We start from the raw sequence: 22724 nt of genomic DNA, 5'->3' as shown, positions 1-22724 counted from the left end.
TTTGTCCTCAAAATTGTTTAGGAAGGTGCATCAAGTAGAAGGTAGTTCATGAAGTCCAATCCATCAGGAGACTAGCTAAATGAAGTGCAAAAAATATTATAATGGATCCTTTTGCTCTTTGAAATCAATGGCAGTAACCTTCGTTTAGAAAGAATATGTGTCTGAGCCATAACATGCAGCAATATTTCTCAACCTGCTAAAATGAAAAGAGCTCAGAGGCAGGCATCTCTCCATGTAGCTATATTACATTTCTGTTCTTGTTTTCCCCTTTCAAGGCAAGAGAACTGCCTTAATCATTTCAGAAATGCCCTGCCTTCTTCCCATAGAAGGAAATAAAGACCATGGCACTGATGTTAAAACATATATGATAATTAAAAATAAACAGCAGGGGCAGATGGGGTTTTTCACTTGCTTAAGGACTAGGTCAAGCATTAGCGAATTAAATATGCCAGCTTCTACAGGTATTTTTACTTAATCTCACACTGAAATATGCACCATCTTTTGTGTCTGTATATTTCTAAATACATGAAGCGATTCCATATGTCAAATTAAAAATATATATTCTTATTTTAGCATGAAAAACAAATTACAATATTGTAAATGCTGCCACCAATCAAATCATCGATCTACCTTTGTAAGCCATTTCTTCTCGCTACTACTAAAAGATATAACAAGATATAATACTTGAGTGAAAGGGATTTGGAAATTCTTTTTTATGGATAATATATATGCCCGTTAACTTGTTATGCCAGTGAATCCAAAATTCTTTTCCAATTTATCTTAATTTGTCACGTATCTAAGTAAGCTTCTTATTCTACAGCAAGTTTAAGCAAGTTCAATAATTTAGATCAAAAGATAGGCATATTTGAGATAAATATTTCCTAGGGGGTCAGGGGCCTTGTGTTGCAGTTAAAAATATGTGTTCCCAAGTCTTTAAATAGCGAAGATATTTTCTAGTTTCATTATAAAATATATAATATTATAATATATATATAATATATAAATATTTAAATAAATATATATAAAATATATAATATTATAATATAATATATAATATATATATAAAATATAAACATCATATTATTTAACACAATTTAATAGTTCTGAAGTTAGCAAAATGGGTATGAAAGTATTTTCCTATATTTATCTTAAAAAGAGTACATTCACAAAAACTAGTAAGAGTTTATACACTTAGCCTGTTTTGAGCTTATTTTGAAATTTTCAACATTATTGAGGCAATATTAACAGTATGAAGCAAACTGTTGAAGCATCTTTTTAGTGCTTACTTTACTGAATGGTTTGCATAATTAAAAAGTTAATTGCTTTGTTTCTACAGTCTTTGGGAGTCATGGGACCAACCCCAGAAGCAGGCTTCCAATGCTGTATTTTACGACATATTTTCATTATCCCAATGAGCGAAGCACCTTCCCTACCTTGGCAGAGGGTGCAGTGAAGGTGTGTGTGTCTGTGTGTGTGTGTGTGTGTGTGTGTGTGTGTAGAATGCACTACCAATGAGATACAGCCATAAGAAATAGAACTATCAAGTTTAACCAGTGAATAAAGCACCTGGTATTAATCCTTACCCTATCTTGAGTACTGTATTTCTTTAAGCAGCTCATGACATTGAGTCTATTATTCTGTTATTCTAAAGAGAAAAAAACCCTATTAGCCTCTTCCTGATTTTTATGATATAAACACTTGACAGTGTTACTTAGGATCCCAGGTCTCAACAATTATGTCAAACCACAATTTAGAGTGATTTTTAATGATGAAATACAATATTGCTTTTACAAAATTACAAAAAAAAAATGCATTGTGTTTTATAAATCGCACAAATAAAAAGAAAGATTCTTTTAATGTCCCTGAAAAAAATAGGTAAGGAATGGATTTACTGCCTTCCTTAAACAACGACCCAAGAAGATCAATGATTTGTTCAAAACTACATAAAAAAAAATGAGTTCTTCTACTAAATATAAAAGAAAACTAATTTTCTACTTAAAGATGTTTTTAAAATAGAAATAATTGTACTAGCTGCAATAAGTTTCATGAACTTTGAATGCAGTAATGCAAAAATAGACCTGTGGAGCTAATAGCAAAAAGCAAGAAAGATAAATAATAACAGCTACTATGTATTGAACACCTAGTGTTATCAGTTATTAACCATAATTTTACATATCTTCTGCCCAGTTTCATCATCTATAAAACGCAGATAATATTACCTTCCTCAGTGATTCTACAAAGCAAATGAATATGCAGAACAGTCAGGTTAGCACTAATGTACCATAAAAGTAGTAGTTTATTATTTCAATTTCCCTTACCCTTTTTTATCATTTATTTTTAGATACTTAATAAGAATACTACTTCAGCATTCCAATAAACCTTAAAATAAGTAGATTACCCACTTTATGGCATATTGTTCTTTTCTGGTGTTTCTCTCCTTGGGTGTTAAATTGTGACAAGGAGTGAATAAGTCTATAATTCATTTGTCTCTGACATTGGAGATACTTCATGAGGACTTCCTTTTAAAATATTTTCAGCCCTGGGCACCTGGGTGTCTCAGTCGGTTGAGCGTCTGACTTTGGCTCAGGTCATGATATCACAGTTCGTGCACTTGAGCCCAGCATCGGGCTCTGTGCTGACAGCTCTGAGCGGGGATCCTGCTTCCGATTCTGTGTCTCCCTCCCTCTCTGCCCCTCTCCTGCTCCTGCTCTGTCTCTCTCGGCCTCTCAAAAATAAAGAAATGTAATAAAATCTTTTCAACCCTTTATGCTTGACTTGTATTGTGATTGGGATGTTTTGCTTTATATTCTGAAAATAATCTCAAATATCCCATAAAAGTTGATTCCTACATTTATAAATATATTTGCCTTAATTAGCAGTTTAAGTGGAGAAGTGAATAAGCGTTACGAGTCAGTGCCTAATTAGCAGAGTCTATCCCTACTCTGTGATTGGCGATCCTCTTTACAAGGCTTTTCTTACTGCCATGAATATTTGAGAGTCGTCTGTAATCTCAGCGCTTTAAGAACTGTTCTGCTGCTGGGCACTGAATGATCTTTAATAATTATTTGATGAATATCTTTGTGAGTTACTGGTTTTTGTCATTTACTACTCTTTCACAATAAATCCAGGAAAATATATGCAGGCTTCTTAAAGAGAGAAGCCATCTAGCTGCAGAAAATAAATTTGAAACTATTAATATTTTTTGTCTATGATTTTTGCAGAATCATATTATAAATACTGGCACTTATTCACAGTACATAGAGAGCCATGTGCTTCTAACCTTGAAAACCAATACTGATTTCCAAAGGAACCAAGAAACAACTGATCTTTATGCCAAAATATAAGTGAGGCCAGTGAACATTTTTTGTAGGCAAGAAAACAATCATGCACTTACTGAATATTATGAACATTACAAGTTTGATTTCATGTGAAAAAAAAAAGCTGTAGAAGCAGAAAAAACTGCAAAGGTAACTAGTGAAGATAGTAAAGTAGTAATTTGATATAATTTTATTAAATGCTAACTACCTAAAAATATGTATTCAGAACAATGACCTTTGAGGAAGACTGGACAGTAATTATTATAATTATTGTCCACATTTTATAAGTGAATGAGATATTATGTGAATTGATCCAGGTTCCTTCCCTGCAGATGTAATGGAGCTTGAACAAAGACTCAAACTCACAAACTTCTACTCTCAAAATATACGGTAGAACATTGACGTGTTGAATTATTACACAGAAGAATTAAGTTAGATTTAAGAAGGAAATTTTCAATTTGAAAACTTATAAGACAGACAGACTCTTCTAAAAACCATCCCAAAAGGAATATAGAAACTTGATAGTCTGAAAGGACTCAAAATATAATGACTTTTGGTATAGAAAATGAATTATTTGATCCTCAAAATGTTATAGATGAGGTATTGCAAGGGAGAAAATGTGCATGGAATGGTGAAGTTGGGAGAGGCAAAGAAGTAAGGTTATTAGAATGCATAAAATAATAAAAAAAATGAAACCTCAGAGTCAATCTGTAGGAAAGTCCTCTAATCCTCCTTCAGGAATGAAATGTCAGAGAAATTCAGAACTTTTCATTTGGGTAAAGAAGAGTAATGTATTTCCTTTAGTATTTTCAAAAACTTAAAAAAAAAAAAGAAAAAGCAAAGGCTAAGTAATCAAGTCAAAAGTCCTATACTTTGTGCTCTGAAATAAAATGTGGTTACTTAAGAAAAACACACATGGGGACCTCTAAACCCATGGACAATTGATAGAACTAATTTAATAGCTACTTGATCCTGAGGACATAGGTAATCCTCAGACATGGGCTACAAAAGAAAAGGATGTGGGTCTGATTTCACGAAAGAGGATGAAAACAGTCTGGGGCTGAAATAGGCAGGAATTAGATTTTAGATCTTCATTATTCTGGAAGAAAGAGATGAACCAATGTTGTCAGGGAAACTAGAAGTGCCTCTCAAAATTGAATTCTCAAAGAACTAGTGAAGGCTGAACACAATTGATCACACCGAATAAAGGGGAGGAAGTTTAAGGCAAAGAACTCTGATAAAATACAGTTCTGTGTGAACATGTTGCTTCCAATCACCTATTTAAAGATGATGATGTATGGTTAACATTGCCCTGACCAAAGTAAAGGGAAAAAATAAGGATTGGGTCTTAAAACTTAATTTCCTCAAGTATTTATATATTTGAAGATTGAATTTTTTTAGGTGGAGTCATCCAAGAAATTATGACTATAGAAACAACAATTTAAAAAATTACGTATATGTCTAGAAGATATTTTTGATACACCGTTGTGAGTGTTAGATATCACACACTCAAGAGGAACTGTTAGTAACTATGCAGGTAAATAATAGCTCTGATGAATAATTGGTTAAATGTTTAGGTAATGCAAAGACACCTTACAGAATAGACCAGAAGCAAGGAATGAAAAGAAGTCTGGTTATATAAGCATGCTTAAAGCTGATATTGAAAAAATCATTTACATATTTTAAGAAAGAATATGCAAAATCCTTAAGAGATGACCTTAATGAGAACAGAAAGCAAGAAAACAACAAAAGCAACAAACACAAGTTAGGACACAGCATCTTGGTTGGCACCTAGTACTAAAAGATGCCCTGAATCTAGGGAGCCAATGCAATCTATTTTTCAGGAGATGATCCGTTCACTGGTGGATGTGTTTCAGTAAACGTCATCTAGCCTCAGTGGGTCTGGATGACAAAGTCCCTCTTATGATTCCATCGTCACCAGGCAATCTTTCAAGAGATAATGCTGCCGATTTTCCTCGGGTCTCTTTAGAGATAAAGGGTACTGTCTTGAAGAGGAAGCAGGGATTTTCCAATTTCTTGAATAGGATACGCTCCTCAAAATTTAATAAACTAATGCTCAAGTTCAACATCAGGATCTTGTGATATTGTTGAGAACTGGCCTTGACTTTGTACAATTCTGTGCACTGGTAAATTGTGCACTGATAAAAATTGGATTTTTAGATTAAGAAAAAAATTCCAGGTACCACCTAGAGGCCACCTGGTAATCAGACAGATAGCCTTCTCTTGGCACACCTTACATTTTCATACAATCTGTTGAAAGTTTCAGGACAACGGCAAATGCATATAGCAGGCTACAAATTGATATTTCTAGAGATTTCTGATGAGCCAAGTAGACATATGTGTCATTAAATAGAGGTGGCATTTTTATTTAGAAATTATTATGCAGCAATTGGTTAGATTACCTTGGGCTGGAAGACAAGTTTTATCAATAAAGTCCCTATTCACAATTCCTACTAAGCAACAATGAACACAGAGAAAGGAGAATAAATTTATGTGACATTGATGGTTGACCTTCCTTAGATAAAAACAACATCAAAGGTGACATCTGCCCGGAAAATCGTTATTAGTAAGTCTTTGCACATAATATATTTGGAGGCATTTCTTCCTTTGCATGGTGTACTAGCTATGGTAAGCATCTTTAACATGCATTTCTGTAGTGTTGTTTACATATAAAATAGACTGAATTTGGACAGTCCTTGTACTATGTTGCTTGAATTTATTTCTCAACCAAATTGTATTTTCATTATTTTCTGTTTTGAAGCATATCTATTTGCACAGTATTACCAACAATTAATGGCACTTTTATAGTGTCAGGAATCCCATAATCACAAAATAAAATTTTTGATGATGACCAGGAAAATGTTATCAATTATTAGATCTCACAAAAAATGCAATTAGTCAGGCACTATTTGAATTTCAAGCCAGTGAGATGGACAAATGATGGCCTAGTATAAAGCAAAATATAAAAGTAAGAGGCCAAAACTCATTTAAAAGAGTAGCTAATATATTACTCAAGGAAATATGGAAGCTACTATACAGAAATTTCAGACTCTGTAGTACTTTCAGTAAATTTCATAAAAAATAAATAATAATTCTGAACAATAGGAGCATAAGATGATAAGAAATTAATTAAGATTACTGTCAAGGGATGCAACCCTGCCCCCACCTTTGATAATGACATTATAATTGTCTAGTTTGACCTAAAAAGAAATTCTTAAGTGTATTTTTATACTACGTTTCCTGGTCTTCAGTTCTCTTAGTTGTTTCACTTCTGCTGAATCTCTATCAGAAACATTGGGCCCTTATTCCATACAACTAAGTTCAACAATTTTTTTGGATAACTGTGTATAGGGATTATTCCAGTTATATCTAGGCCAAGGTGAAGGCCCTGTCCTCAAACAGCTTACAGCACAGCAGAAGAGAAGAATGTAGAGAACAACATGTCTCTCAGTTGGGTTTACTAGTTCCTTTCATTATCAAGGTCTGCATGATCACGTGTCTACTTCTTTCATCTCTGCAACACTGGACATTTGATAACCACTACTGTCCTAATTCTAAATATCCCCTCAGCCTGCCATATTTTGTTTTTGCTTTTAAAAAATATCATTCTCAGGAACCTTCACTGAAACCTACTTCTCCATTACTCTTTTATATTTCATCATTTTTTTCAGATTCCATGTTGGGTATCATCTCTTCCCAGTGTCAAATGTTTAAGAGATGGTCTCACTATTCCCAAGATTTCATAATCACCAGGGTGATCCTAACTCCTAAGGCTATATTTCTATCTGTGTATACTCCCTAATTTCAGATGTACATTTCTGATGGTCTTCTAGATATTGTCTGAATTTTGCAAAGGTACTTTAAAGTTCACATGTCTTAATCAGATTAATTCTCCTGGAAATGGGCTATTCTTCGCATTTTTGCCCGTTTGGCAAAGTAGCACCCCAGTTTTGCCACCCTCTCAGATTGGTCTCCTTGGCATCACTCACTATTCTTTATAACTTTGCCCATATTTCTACTTATCAAATCTCTACTTACCTATCCTTCAAAACTTGGCTGTGGGTTTTCATATCCCTAACTCATATCATCCTATGGTTTGGGTAGCATGCATTTTAAAATCTGCATAGAGCCTCTCATGACTTTATTTTTAATCATCTAAGTTGGTACATGCCATTCTCCATCACAATATGCAAATGATTAGAAGTTAGAGAGCATGTCTCATTCACCTTTGGATCCCTCATGGGAATGGGCACGGAGTAAATGCTCAAGAAATGGTTATTGAAGTCGATGAATTCTCTTAATATCCTAAATTCCGTGTTCATTGTATAAAATTTTCAGCTATGACTGCTATGACCTTTTGCTACAATTGCTGAGTTGGTGAAATGCAGCCTCATACTGAATAAAAACAATGGGCATAATTCAGTCTAGGCACTATGGCTGATAGGAATGCAACCTCAGAGAAGCATACCACTTCTCAGACCACATGTGGGTCCCCTGGTGACTTCATCAATGTAGATGATGAACATTTCAGAGTGGAAATAAACTTGTAAAAGATTTATTTTGCAACAAAAATGAATGAGTCGACAGTTTTTAAGCAGCAGGACACTGCTCTACTATCTTTTATTACCAAAACACTATATAACACTCATCATAGATTCATTTGAGCATACAGTTTCAAAAATTAGTGGGTTTTGAGATTATCATATTTTGGCGGTTGAAAATCTATTTAAAGGAAGCATTTAAATTTGCATGTGTTTAAAACATATCCTCATTTTGTAATAAACTTATAATTCTCCTTTTTTGACAGTAATGAGAAGGCATGCAAAATGATGAGACTCATGTCAAAAAAAAAAAAAATCAACCTGCATTTAAGTAAAAATGTATCCAAAATAAGATTTAGAAACAAGGCAACCTTTTGTCCATATTTCAGATTGAAAGGGCATATGACATAAAGACTAACCTCCATGAACTTAGCTTGAAACTTAAGATAGCAATCACAAAAACAATTTGCAACCACAGCACAAGGAATGCATTAGTTTTTAAAAAATACAACTAATCTAATCCAATCTTTAATCTAATCATCTACTTGAGTAATATAATTGGTCTTCTGAAAAGACAATAACTTCAAAAAATTATTTACAGGCCCTTATTAAGATTGAAAGAACTTTATATAAAGCACACATTTTATTATTAATTATCCATATTTATAAGTGGAGCGAGAACAGACATAAATTTAATCTGTTTTGTAGTTTAGACCTGGATTTAGTGTTCTGCCAATTTCATCCCAGATAAATTCTAGAGTTTTCTAAGTAATTATGTTTAGCAACAAGAACAAAAGGAAGATAAAAAAGGGGAAAAAAACAATAATTTGATTAGAAAAATTAAACAAATAATTTGACTTTTTTGGCTTAACATGAAGCCTCCAGGCCAATTTAATAATTATTTTTAAGTGATGTAGAAATGGGTAGGGAGAAAGAGAGGGTACAATGCAGATAACATTTTAAGGCCTTCTCCCAGCCCAAGAAGTTATTTATAATGTAAAAATTCCAATAAGTGCATTTGAAATCATTTCATCTGTATATTTTTCCTCTCCCTTCTGGGTACTTCACTGCTCTGAACTCCTCTAATGAGTTTCCTCCTCTCACATTATAGTGAAGTTATTGAAATCAAGTTTGTATCGCCCCAACATAAGGACTTGTACCATGAAGTCAGAGATTCTTTCTCATTCACTTCAACTTCCTCAGAGAACCTTGGTCATATTTTATTTTCAACACATTTGTTGAATCAAACGAATAACCACAGATTTGTCAGTATATAATTACCTCGTTAAACAAGAGACAGGGATAATATTCCACTTTGCTTTACTTAAAAAAGATAATGTTGGGGCGCCTGGGTGGCGCAGTCGGTTGGGCGTCCGACTTCAGTCAGGTCGCGGTCTCGCGGTCCGTGAGTTCGAGCCCCGCGTCAGGCTCTGGGCTGATGGCTCGGAGCCTGGAGCCTGTTTCCGATTCTGTGTCTCCCTCTCTCTCTGCCCCTCCCCCGTTCGTGCTCTGTCTCTCTCTGTCCCAAAAATAAATAAACGTTAAAAAAAAATAAAATAAAAAAGATAATGCTTTTCATAAATTAAAAAAAAAATAGGGGCGCCTGGGTGGCTCAGTTGGTTGAGCATCCGACTTCGGGTCAGGTCATAATCTCTCGATCTGTGAGTTCGAACCCCGCGTCGGGCTCTGTGCTGACAGCTCGGAGCCTGAAGCCTGCTTCAGATTCCGTGTCTCCCTCTCTCTCTGACCCTCCCCTGATCATACTCTGTCTCTTTCTCTGTCAAAAATAAATAAACATTATTTTTTTTTAAATAGCTGCAATAGAAGAGATAACAACAGAGTGTGTTTTATCCTCAAAGAAGAATACTCAAGTGAAACAGTTTCTCAATAAGTGGACTAACTTCTGAGGTTGAGGGTTAACTACACTTTACAGACAAATTCTACCATTTCTTTGACACATAAAAGATGCTTAAGAGTGTTGTCATATGTCAGCAACATCAATTTTTTTATACATAACTCTAGAGAAAAATCAGAAAAGTCTATCTGCAAAAAAAGGATGCAAAAAATATGGAGATAATACCCTAACTAAATAAGGAGCTACACGTCGAATGCATTATCTAACAAGTGTGCTGGAATTCAGATAAGCAAACGATTTGAGAGTCTGAAGGCAACAAAGACACTAACTGACCTCTAAAGTCACTTTGAGATTTGATGAGAGCTCATTCTGTCCTCAAATGTCATAAGGGCTCAATAGAGTGATCTAGTTTTAAAGGACCAAATTAGAATAAAAAGGGTAATATGGCCACACATTTTATCAGTGTTAATTATTAATACTGAGATTAAAAAAGAAAGGGCTGAGAGTTCGGTAAGCATACTAATTGGTCACTTTTTTCAGCTTGTTTTCCCTGTCAGTGTGAATATTTTAGAGCAGTTCAAAGGGAAATACACACCTGAAGAATACGCATTCAACAGGAACCCTGAGCATAAATGTAAAAAGATTTTAAAAGTGAGAAAGGAATATAGGAAGTAATGATGACTTATCCCCACCTTGAAAGGTGAAGAGCACAGAGAGTGGGGTTGATTTGATGCCAGAGGATAGAATCCTCCCTTCCTTTCATTTCAGATCCTTGATATACTTAAACATATCTGATGCTTTCATGATTAAGCTATTGTGTTATGTAAAATCTGCCTAAAGTCAATAATCAAAATTACTTCCCGTTACTATTTGAATCATAGTAAATAATTCTATCATCAGTTCATATGGTGAAACTATTGCTACCCATTATTTAAGTATAAATTATCAGGTGCTATTACTTCATTTAGTTTCTCCCACAATAGTATGATTTACTATTGAAGGAAGCAGGGCTAAGAGAGGTCAGAAAACTGCACTGTTACTAAGAGGACAAACCAGAATTCAAACCGATGTCATCTGGTTGCAAAGTCTATTTTTTAAACCACTATATTCTACAGACAACGTTGCTTCTTGTCTAGGACAGTATCTTCTTTGGATTCTTTTGGATTGTGCTGCTCATTTACTGGAAAACTTCCGCAGCCCACATCTTGATTGGAGACAACATCTGTAATTACTTGCTGTCTCTAATCACCACGAAAAAGCACAACTGAGTAAAGCCCTACAAAAGTGGGGGCATGGTGGACTTGGGGATACTCGAGAGGCACAAAGCCATTTCACAGATGACTAGAAAAGGAGAAAATGCAATCCAACTCTGGCAACAAGAGTGCCACACTGAAAAACAGAACCATGGAAATGAATCCTTTCCAGGGTATGTGAGTGTCTTCCTGAAGGAAAAAAAAAAAAAAAATAGGTGGGGCATTTGTTTTGAGAGATTACGCTCCTGCCATTAACAAGTATTTGGGCATCTTTGGAAAGATGGGAGACTGACTTGTTATTTAATTTAGTCTAAATGAAAACAGTACAAACCAACAGTGACTAGATGGGGGTACCCGAAAAGTGACCCCCATTGGGTAGGTGAATTGGAAATTGGATAGATGGGAGAAAAGCAGAGAGAAAACCCTTTATCCCACACCAGGTTATGAGGTTAGTCTCCATCCTCATTATCCTCGTTCATATAAAAATGGTACTTCATTTCCAATTGGTATTTCACATATACTGTCATTTATTTCTGAAATCAAAGGACAAGCACATAGCATATACAAAATGGCTTTGTGATGGACTGTACCATGTTCTAACCATCAAAAACAATGTATTCTAAACCCTATTGAACACATGTGGAGTGAGGGGAATGACTGAAACAATGATTAAGCCTAACATATAATTCTGAAAATGTAAGAGAGCTTGGAAGTGGGGGTACGCTCAAAAATATTAGTGTATAAATATCAAAATGATCTTTTAAAAATCTGAGAACATAAAGTGGCAGAAAATTAATTAGGCATTTAGCGTGGTCAATTTTTTTTTTTACTTTATTTAAGTTTTTGAAATCTGCCTTACAGACCAACTGCTATTTTCCAGTTTTAATTTACGTCTATGTTATACTAGTCGGAGGTTTACCTAGAGGAAAATAAATACCATTTTCTACCTTTTGTTCATTCTTACTCTGATCAAAGTACGTTGTCAAGCAAGAAAGTAAACGTGTTCATTCTATTGTGAGATCACTTAATTACAATTAATGTTTTGAAGGGCATTACACCCAGGGCCAGATCAAATCTACAGATAGCTCTTGCATGGTGTGATTTGAGGGAGGCTCTAAAATTGTCTCCCACATTGACCTGCTAGGTACCAACATTTCTACTCACCTAGTCAGAAATCACACAATTTCATTCACTTGACTTCTTTATCTCATACATGCATTACTACTATTAAAATGCACGTTTTGTAGGTTGCAAGGAAGGCCCTAGAATTCTTCCCTGCTCACATTAGCACAAATTTTCAAATTCATTTGCCATCTCACTAAGAGACCCAAAGTACTTTTTCTGACTTGGAAAGTAAAACATATAAGAAAAATGGGATGTAAGAAAAAAATCACAGATTGTTGGATTTGAGTAAGATTTTAGATTTAATTCTGTTAACTGCCTTACAAATGATTAGTAGCAGATCCAGAAGGAGTTTGTGACCTACCCATTCATAATGGCAAAATTGGGATTGGAGGTCAAATATTTCTTATATTTGAATTGTTGAACACTATATATGGTTACATGATATATAACAAAGCCAAATTAACTTGCAAAGGTAATTCTGGGGGGCGACTGGGAAGAATAAGATGACTATGGCATTAATTCAAAAGTCAAGATAAATAGTGACAATAGAGCTAAAGCGAAGGTTAAATACCACTCTGTGAGAAAGTCTGACGACAACTGCCTAATGTAGAAAAGGGCAAGTTCTTGCATAGTCAATGTATGCTCCTAATGTGATGATGGTTTTAAGCTTACTATTTGGGTTTCACTTGAATTATGAATTTATTGCAGTAGGTTTCCAATTGTTTTAACATGTCATTATCAAGTATTTTATCATTACTAAACTTCCTATCATGAGCTCCCTATTCTAAAATACCTTATCCCGTTAGGAATATTTTATTGAAATAATAAATAACCAATTTCCCCAATCTTATCGAAAGACCAACATGAAATAATCATACTATTGATAATAATAAAGAGAAAAGAAAATATTTTAGTGATCTTTTTCATAAATTAATGTATAATTCATAAACAATCCTTAAAATACTTTTTAATGATACCGTTTCCATTACTGCTTTCCAGAGACCCATGGATATAAGTACCCTGGGTCTGAAATTATTAAAATGGTGGGACTCATTCTAATTATTAGATTCAGGTTTCACGAAATTATGTTTATTCTTACAGTGTATTCTTTTTCCTAAGCTAATAAAAGAATAAAACCTCATTCATCATTTGACAGTAAGGTGGGTTGGAATGTAGGCTAAAGCTTATTATAAAACCTATTAATCCACAAGCCCTCTTTATAAAATTGTGTTTATTATGCTAAAGTATAGGAAGCAAATAAAAGCTTTTGTAAAACATAAGTGCATTTCACTACTTATCTACTTAAATTTTCCTTTTAGTTATTTCAGTTACTTTTAGTTATTTCCTTACTAAAGCATCTGTGACAACTTATTTTTATCATTAGCTTTTCTAGCGTATACCCAGGTCACGTCGTGACATTGGAATGTGGTTTTTGCACTGGAAAATTATCTTCCAAACTTTACAATGAAAGTTAATCCAAAAATCAGTTATAACTACATTATTTCACATGGGTTAAAATTAAAGAAAACATTTGAGGTAATAATAATTAGGAACTAGGACAGCATCCAAAATGGTATTTTCATAGAAAATCCAATACAAATCCTGATTAAAACCTAACCAAGCAAAACGTTGCAGATTACCTGGATTCCAATTAAAGGTGACAAATGAATACTTGACAGGTTTCAATTCCAATTCTATTTATGTCAGAATGATCCATTAATATTGAAGATGAAATTACCAGAATTCAAGCAATACAATTGTACTTTATGACTAGATAGTAGTCTGAAAACTTGGTCCCAACAAAACTTATTCAAATGCCAACTGCTACATTTGGATCACCCAAAGTGAATCACATCTCCTTCTGTCATTACCTATAGATCAAGACTAACATGAATCACGGCTGGCAGATGACAAATGATTACATAAAACTGAATTTCAAGTGTCAGTTACACACAAAATCAGAAAAATCAGTTCTATTATGATGGTCTTTGCTGATGACAAGACTAAAAACATGGTTACAAAAAATAACTAAACACCTTATGTGGGAAATGTTTCTCAGTAAACTTTCTAGTTTCTTAACAAGCTCACCTGTTAAGTTTTCCATGACATGTATGTTTCCTAAAAAGTAACTGATAATGTGTTTGTCACATATAATTATGTTTCTTACTCATCATTTCTTTCTTATTTTAAAGGTCAAATCCCCTTAAACTCAAAAAAAACAGAAAAATAACATTAAAATGTGATTATAATGCCAATGATGCAAAATCCTTTCTGTTAATATAGCTGACATCCCAAAATAAAGACTTCCTTATACATACGGTTGCTGAGAATGAGATAAATACTTTTTTAAGTATTTAAGTATTAAATAAAATGATAACATCAAAAGGTAATCACAGATATAGGAATGTCCTTAAAATAAATCAATCCTTCCTTCCTTCTTAGGTGTGTGTATGTGTAATATTATTATAGTATCTTAGCTTAATTTTTACTTTTGTGCAAAGCATTTCAAACATATTTGCCTTAGAAATATATTCATCAGCAATGTAATTTATACCAAAATTTGGTAGTCATTTAGAATGATACTAAAAATAGTTAATTCTTAAAAAGCACATCAAACTCCCATCCACATAATCATACACCCCCATACACACAGATAAGCATGCCTTTATAGCCATAAGGCAAATGCCATATAACTCTGGATTGTTCATCAAGAGGGATATCCATCAACAGATCCTGATATCATATCTTCTCACCCAGATAACAATGTAGAAAACTAATTATTTAACATGATTTAGTTTAGCCATAATTTCACTTGAGCTCACTTGTCATCTATTACGCTCTAAGGTTGGATTTTAATATTCATAGGTAAACTTCCAGAAAAAAAATCATATTTCCCTGAATTAATATGCTCTATTTGCATACCATCACTAAAGAAACCAGTGTATAACAAAAGTTAGAATGTCTTATTTCACTTGGGGGATGGGATGGTGAAAGGCAAATCCATTTCAAGTGTTCACCAGAGATATAATGTGTGTGATCCCCCTTCCTTCACTTACATATAACCAAATCTCTTTTTACATTTGAAATAATCATAAAATTAGTATGAACTTTCCTGTTCCATAATTTGACACAAAGCTATTCCTAAGACATTTACTTATAACCTGAAATCCAAAAAATAAATCACCCGTTTGGGGGAAACATAAACAGATGTGAAAAGTTTATAAGAACTATCTGCAGTCTAACTTTATAACATCAAGAAAGTGTAGAGAAGGCCAATTGTGGTAATTATGAGAATCATCTCACAAAAGGGTAAGAATATGGAGTCCTAAAATTTGCTTTCTTCTCTTTCCCTTGCACAAAAATGAGAAGAAAAAAAAAACCTTATAATTAAATGACAAGGAGTTCTAATAGTATTTACAATCTATTTTTTGAGAATAAGATATCATTGTTCTTGTTTGACTCCATTTCAGCTATCACTCAAAAGGAGAGGTTCCAAAACGCTTTACTGAATACGTCAGAAAAGAAAGAATTGAGCAAAGTGTGTTTATTGTCATTTCCTTTCACTGAGGCTGGACAATTGCAGTTGAAGAAATAGTTGCATGACAAAAATGAATAGAAGAAAACAATAACACAAGACCTTTATCAGTTTCTATCGTTTAGGTATTATGAGTTAATTTAGTTTAGTTTTTGTTTTTTTTTTTTTTCATAGAAGGTACTAGTCTGATTTATTTGTAAATGTGTTTACTTCTGACAGGTTGTTTGAAAATGATGGTGCAAGTTTGGTGAATTTTATCTATACAGTTATGTTCCTTTATTTGGTATTTCTGGACTTTAGCAAATATTTTTTTTAGGTACAATAGTTTCAATGTCAGCTATTTTGTCTTGGATTTAGACTGAGCCTCATGAGTCTACTTATTATGGCTCACTAGCGTGATTATGTGTGTGGATGCTGTGTTTGCCCCTACCATTTTCCATATGCTCTGCCTCACCAACACTGCCATCCGGCGTGGTCCTTTCGTAGCTGTCCTCTGGGAGTGGAAGGGCACCCAGCCTTGGCCCTGATGAACTCTTACTGCTTGGTGTCTCTGACTCCTCCAGCCCGCTGTCATAGCAACTCTGCAGTGACCCCTGATGTGGGTCCTGAGGCTGACTCACAACAGAAAACGTCACTCTACGAAATGGCTGCAAAAGAAAAGATTCTGAATGTCACTAAAGTGTAAGATTGTAAACGATCTTATTACAAAACACATAAACGACATACATCAAGGACTACCGGCGACTCATTCAATATAAAATGGTTAGAGATGTTCAACTCTATTTGGTTAACTGTGTTATCTGAGGCAGTGCCTAGAATTTCATTTTCATTGTGGAAAAAAAAAAACCCTGGAAAATCCCTTTCTGCAACAGAGATAAGAAAACAGCAATTTCACTAAAATACACATTTAACTCTATGTTAGTACCATGTATTCAACCTTCTTCTATTCTGTAGTCTTCACTTCAAATTTGCTTTTCACAAATAGACTCTATCGCAAGTGTCACTGATTTGGGAAGGCAATACACATTGAAATAATCATTGTAGGCATTCATTTTTAAAAACTCTGTCTGTATGATACAATGGTTTTAAAATGAGTGTTCTGGCAGTTGACTCAAACTATTAAAGGGATAACTAATAAATAGGAATTTAGGTACACTGTTGGGAGATAGGAATACATTCCTGTTTTTCTTCTTATTAAAAATATTACCTATTGACCCTAAGATTGTAAGGGTAGCATTGAACTAATAGATAAAAGTTCCTTTAACCAGGGAACAGAAAATAAACCCCAAAGCTTAATTGTATGTGCTTACAACGACCGTTTATAGTTTGTTCAAAAGTAGTTACTGCACGCACAGCCTTTAAATTGTAATTTTAAAGTGTTGTAAATTTTTATCCAGTTGGATCCCACAAGTTACTATGACACCAAAGTTGGCTGCACTGAAGATTTACTATGTACAGAATTTACAGATTATTGTAACTACAAAAGAAAACAAAAAAATTAGGCTCATTAAGGGAACAAACTAATGCCATGCATTGATAGTATTCTGCACATAACAGTTGAGGGAAAAAAGAAAAACAATATAAAAAGGTTCTGTGATATCTCTCTGAGATTATTCTTGGCAATAGCTGTAGCCATTAAAAACTTGTGTGTGACTTGAAAACGGCATAAATGTATTTTTTTAAACTTACAGCTCAGACTGGTGCTTTTTAATACAAGGTATAAAAATAATAATGTTGCCAGAAAATAGTGAGAAAAGTCGAAAGCCTTTTTTTGCACTTTTATAGCTTGAATACGAATGGTTCAAATCATGAGTCATGACTGGACCAATCTACACATGTAGGTTATTCAAGGGAAAGCTAAGAAGAGTTACAGTATTTCCCCCAAATTTATAAAGTGGTTTCACTAGAGACAAATGCATGCTTCCACAAATCTTCCCTTCACTTTATCTCAGAACACTGGCCAGGAATATTGTCCATTATTAGCTTTTCTAACCCAGTACCTTGCCCTTCATGTACTTATTTGGAGAGGACAGTCTTAACAAAATCCTATCTTTCATTCTAATTCAAAATCAAACGTTTAGAACTGCTGAATCCTATTAGGAAGGGAAAACATTTCTCTTCTTTATAATGTTTCACCAAATTGGAACTACAGTATTTTTAAAACAATTATGAAATACTTCTAGTACAAATAGCATATATATATATATATATATATATATATATATCTCATGACCCAAAATTTACTGGCAATAAACTCTAAAATCATTACTCTTCTTTCATTAATAATACTTCTATTTCTTCACAATAATACAATTGTGATGTTTTAACTTATATTTTAAGTAAATATAGAAGTCGATATGTATTTACCAGGCTTTATCTTATGTGCACAGTTTTTTAATTTTTTTTCTATTTATCACTCCCAGTTGACTGCAAATTATCTGAATTTCCTCAGTCTCACCTCAGAAATAAGGCCACTCACCGTTTCCTAAAACCACACTGTTCTGCACAAAGAAAAATTCAGTAAATACTATTGAACAATAAGCTTTAAATGGCAATGTTGAATTTAGAAAAGGACAGTAATGGTCATTCAGACATATCACTCCAAGACATAGCAATGGGTCACACACACACACACACACACACACACACACATCACACAGAAAGGACTGTCAAATGCTATTCTTGATTCTCAAATCTTTAAAAAAATTTTTGTGTTTATTTATTTTTGACAGAGAGAGAGACAGAGCATGAGTGGAGGAGGGGCAGAGAGAGAGAGGGAGACACAGAATCTGAAACAGGCTCCAGGTTCTGAGCTGTCAGCACAGAGCCCGACGCTGGGCTGGAACTCACAGATGGCGAGATCATGACCTGAGCCGAAGTCAGACGCTCAACCGACTGAGCCACCCAGGTACCTCTCAAACCTTTTAGAAACAGTCTTCATTAACCCAAGAAGAAAGACCAAAATGAATACAGAAACACTAATACATACTAATAAATTGACAAAGGAAAGTATATAATAAATTATGAGAAATGTTATTCCATCTCTATATAAAAATAGAAAAAACAGTGATGTTTACGTTATGGGAGTAAACTCAGAATCTGTAATTAAATGCTGGTTCCACCAAAGTAGTAGTAGGACAGCACAGGGGTGATAGGTTATGTTTGTAACAAAAAATGTCAAAAATAAGATAATTATTTTTCTATCATGTACAGTATAACAGCTTCTATGAATCTGTGTATTTTCTGTGACTATTTTAATTTCCATGAATTATTTTAGGTTACATATTCAATTGAATGATGAAAAGAAAGCTGTTTTAAATTTAAAATACTAAGATCTATTTATATAATAAAAAATGTCTAGATTCATGAATGCTTTTTGTATGTGTAGAAAAACTAAAAAAATAAATAAATAAATAACACCTAATGGATGAAACAAAAATAACTGACAATAAAAATCCAAAATAGAGAGTATCATACAATGAATCATGAAAAATCCCATCCATCATTTTTTTAATGCTTATTTATTTTTGAGAGAGAGAGACAGAGCACGAGTGGAGGAGGGGCAGAGGCAGAGGGAGACACAGAATCCGAAGCTCCGAGCTGTCAGCACAGAGCCTGATAAAGGGCTCGAAATCACAGACCATGAGATTATGACCTGAGCCGAAGTTGGACGCTTAACCGACTGAGCCACCCAGGCGCGCCCCCCCCCCATCCGTCATTTTTAACCACATTTTAAAATATTCCATTACAATTCAGCAATACCAACAATATCAGTATTACATTACTATTTCAAGGTGTATTTTGATAGTTTTTTGAAAACTTCTTCTGGCAAAGTATTTAAGTTGGCTATGTGAACAAATTAGTGCAGAATCCTAAATTCTGAAGGAAAACCCATTAATGCAAGGGTTAAGGTTTTGTTCCAATGGTAAATCAGACACACAGATTAGATGGATAGATGATAGATAAATAGTAGATAGATAGATAGATAGATACAAGATAGAGATAGAGAGACAAATAAATGGGCAGATAGACAAGTATTTACATACCATCATTCATCACCAGTTTGGGTCTATTGAGAAGATAGGTTTTACAGCAGAAATCACATTTTTTTTATAGATTCTCGAAATGCCGACTCAATAAAAAATGGAAAGCACTGTGTTGACTGTGTGGCATGACACAGAGAATGAGTTTGCATTATATATATGTACATATATATACATACATATACATATATGTATATGTATATACATATACATATGTATATATATATAATATATATATATATATACATATACATATGTGTGTATATATGTATATATATAAAACTATCACTTAGTTAATTATTGATACTCTGTAGTAGCATGGTTTACATGGGCATTCTTAAACCTAGATGTGCCTTAGAATGGCCCAGAGAACTTGTCAAAAAGCACCAAGCCAGTACAGGGCTTCAACTTAAACCCAATGAATCAGTGTTCAGAGTGTGAATGGATATCAGTAGTTTGTAAAGTCCCTCTGGGTAATGAAGAGGCACAGAGAGGAAGGAGAAACCCTGCAACTGAAAGCAGTCCAAAAGACAAACTGCCCAGGAAGCCAGGTGGTCCTTTAAGTATTCCTTGATAAAGTTTCTCTGGAGATTGAGTAGAACCATGGCTTCATCTTGGGGTGCAAAAGTATGGACATGAAGACATCTGGTGACCTGAAGTGTCTGAGCTTTGTATTATTCTGTCCAGAGTGGTAAATGATTTCTTGTCTTGCAAAGACAAGCGGGTCTTTCTAAAACAGGAAAAAGCACAAGAAGAGGAGAAAAAACTGTCAGCCTTCTAGCATTTTGAAATTGTGAAGATGTGTTCAAAAATTAAATAAGTAATGCAAGAAAAGGGTCTTCAAGAAAAGCATTCCAAAAATTTTGAGTGGAAAATGCGCGACAATTACACACAAGAGGGAGTGGTAATCGAAGATTTTATGGAGGCAAATGAATGCTCTAATTGAATAAGTGAGATTGAAGATGTGTTTAGACCATTTCATGCAAAGGAGTAGGAAGAAGAAATGTTGGCGGCAGAGAATTATGCCAAGAAAAAGTGAGCTATGAAAAAAACATCAATGACAATGGGCAGCAAGGCGTTAGAATGTCTGGATGCTTGGATTTACTCATTATTTCACTATACGTACATTTGCTTTATATTCATTATCTCTCAGGGTTTCAAGGATGTCCCAACATTGCTTTTACAAATTAAAAAAAAACTCAAAATCGTATAGGTGTGTATATAAAAACAGATCAAGTATAATATAATTAGGTTTCCAATGAAATGGAGATACAAAAATATGCCATGAAACTTGCTTAGGATTTAGGGCAGGCATTGCCAAGGAACGGTTTGTAGGTTGAGACTTCTAAGGAGAAATTGAGAAAGTGGGGATAGGCTATTAATTTTCAAAATAGGACATAAGAGGATTACAGTTAAAAGAAAAAGGTTTGTGCAAAGAGTTTTGTTTATTTATGCACAGTTCTTTCTTCATTTTTTTTCTGAAAACATTTGCTTTAAGGTCAATGTTTGAAGGCACAGCTAAAAGCCCCGTAACGTAAGGTATAATAGGAATGAATGAAATCAGAGAAATAAGTAAATTAGGAATTAAAAAAAAGAAATTAAAAATAAAATTACAAAGGCAAGGTAAACAGTAAAACATGTTGAGTAATAGGATGTATGGTATGCGTGTGAGTAATGAGAAAAAAAATGTTATATTGGAAATAACAGAAAAAGGAAAGGATTTTATTCCAAACACCTCTATAGTTTCACCATTGACCTCAATCAAGTTAGCTGACCCTTTGTTTCTTTTGCCTTAGGCTCAGGGTCTAAAATGGAGACGATACCAGCCCCTTACTAACTTAAATTCTCTGAGAAATAATCAGATGGTTTACAAAATAAAAACCTGAAGCTCCCTCAAAGAGGGAACTATAAATGGTATCATAGCTGAGGCCAAAGCTATATAACTAGAGTGATATCTTTTATTACGTTTTAGGTTTTTGCTTTTTCCTTTTCTTGTCTGTTTGGTTTTTTTGTATTGTTTTGTTGTTGTTGTTTTAATATAGAACTTGTTCAGTAATCCACGAATTTTATAAATTCATATGAAATTTCAAATCTAATTCTCCTGTTAATGTGGTGCTTTTATTGTTCAAATGCAAGCTGCTCATAAAATAAATATGTGCATACAAGGGTGCCATTTTTTCAAAAGGTGTTTGAATCTAATCATCTATTGGGCATGAATGTCTCTGGGGTCACTTCTTTTGGAATGTCATTTATCAACTAATTGTTCCTCCAATTATGACACAGAGGAGAATTTCACTGGAAGACACATCCTACTACAGGGACTTTTCAGATTTTTTAGAGGTTGTTGCAAATATATTCAAAGGTAACTCCAGATAACATGCAATCCCTAAGGTATTAGAGGTATCTTCCTCCTTATCCCAGGCCCCAGTTGATGGAAATGCATCAGAGCTGGCATTGATTTAAAGTCCTAAAGACTTAGAAGAAGCATTCTCCATTCTTTATATAATTTTATTCACTTCATTTTCTGAAAATCTAGAAGTTCAATGGGAAACGGGCAGAAATGTAACGGAGAGGTCTTCTACTTTCTATACGCAGGTTGTGGGGAGCCCAAGGTGGTTGCCTTTTTCTTCCCTCCCCTATTTTTTGGAAATGCTCATGAGTCCTTGGGTAAGAGGTGTATGAATGCAGTAAACATTTCCCTATAAGATTAATTTCACAGACTGGAAAGGACAAACACAGAAAATAAGGATTTAAATTCGGTGCTGTGGGGTACACAATGTAACGGATTCAATAAATGCATTTGCTCTTTAATATTTCTGATACTCTTTTTTTTCTGGAAAGTGTGAACAGATGTTAAAACTGATATATCAGTAAACTTGGGATTAGGAGAAATATAACCTGCTTGATGAGGAAGGGAGTTAGACTATATTTTTATCTTTATCTTTATCTTTTTTTCCTTTTTTTTTTTTTTTTTTTTTTTGAGAGGAAGGGAATTTAAGGAGGGTAGGGGCAGAAAGAGAGAGAGAATCCCAAG

The 22724-nt window shown here is 34.1% G+C and overlaps 1 protein-coding gene across 2 annotated transcripts in view; it reads right to left on the bottom strand.

Moving 5' to 3' along the window:
• PCDH7 (protocadherin 7) overlaps positions 1–22724 on the bottom strand; it is a 416250-nt gene that overhangs the window by 211482 nt on the left and 182044 nt on the right. The window contains exon 2 of one of the 2 annotated variants that reach the window (XM_047092083.1): positions 16078–16294. In XM_047092083.1, coding sequence (XP_046948039.1) covers positions 16078–16294 — 217 coding nt within the window. The remainder of the gene's footprint in view (positions 1–16077; positions 16295–22724) is intronic. The other variant, XM_047092084.1, reaches the window with a different exon arrangement.

This window comes from Lynx rufus, unplaced genomic scaffold (assembly GCF_022079265.1).
Source record: "Lynx rufus isolate CCGP_SWC_20201006 ecotype Redwood Valley unplaced genomic scaffold, mLynRuf1.p SCAF_3, whole genome shotgun sequence".
In the NCBI taxonomy this organism is placed as follows: Eukaryota; Metazoa; Chordata; class Mammalia; order Carnivora; family Felidae; genus Lynx; species Lynx rufus.
The sequence above is the reverse complement of the archived record's forward strand: the minus strand, read 5'-3'. Positions and strand labels throughout refer to the sequence as shown.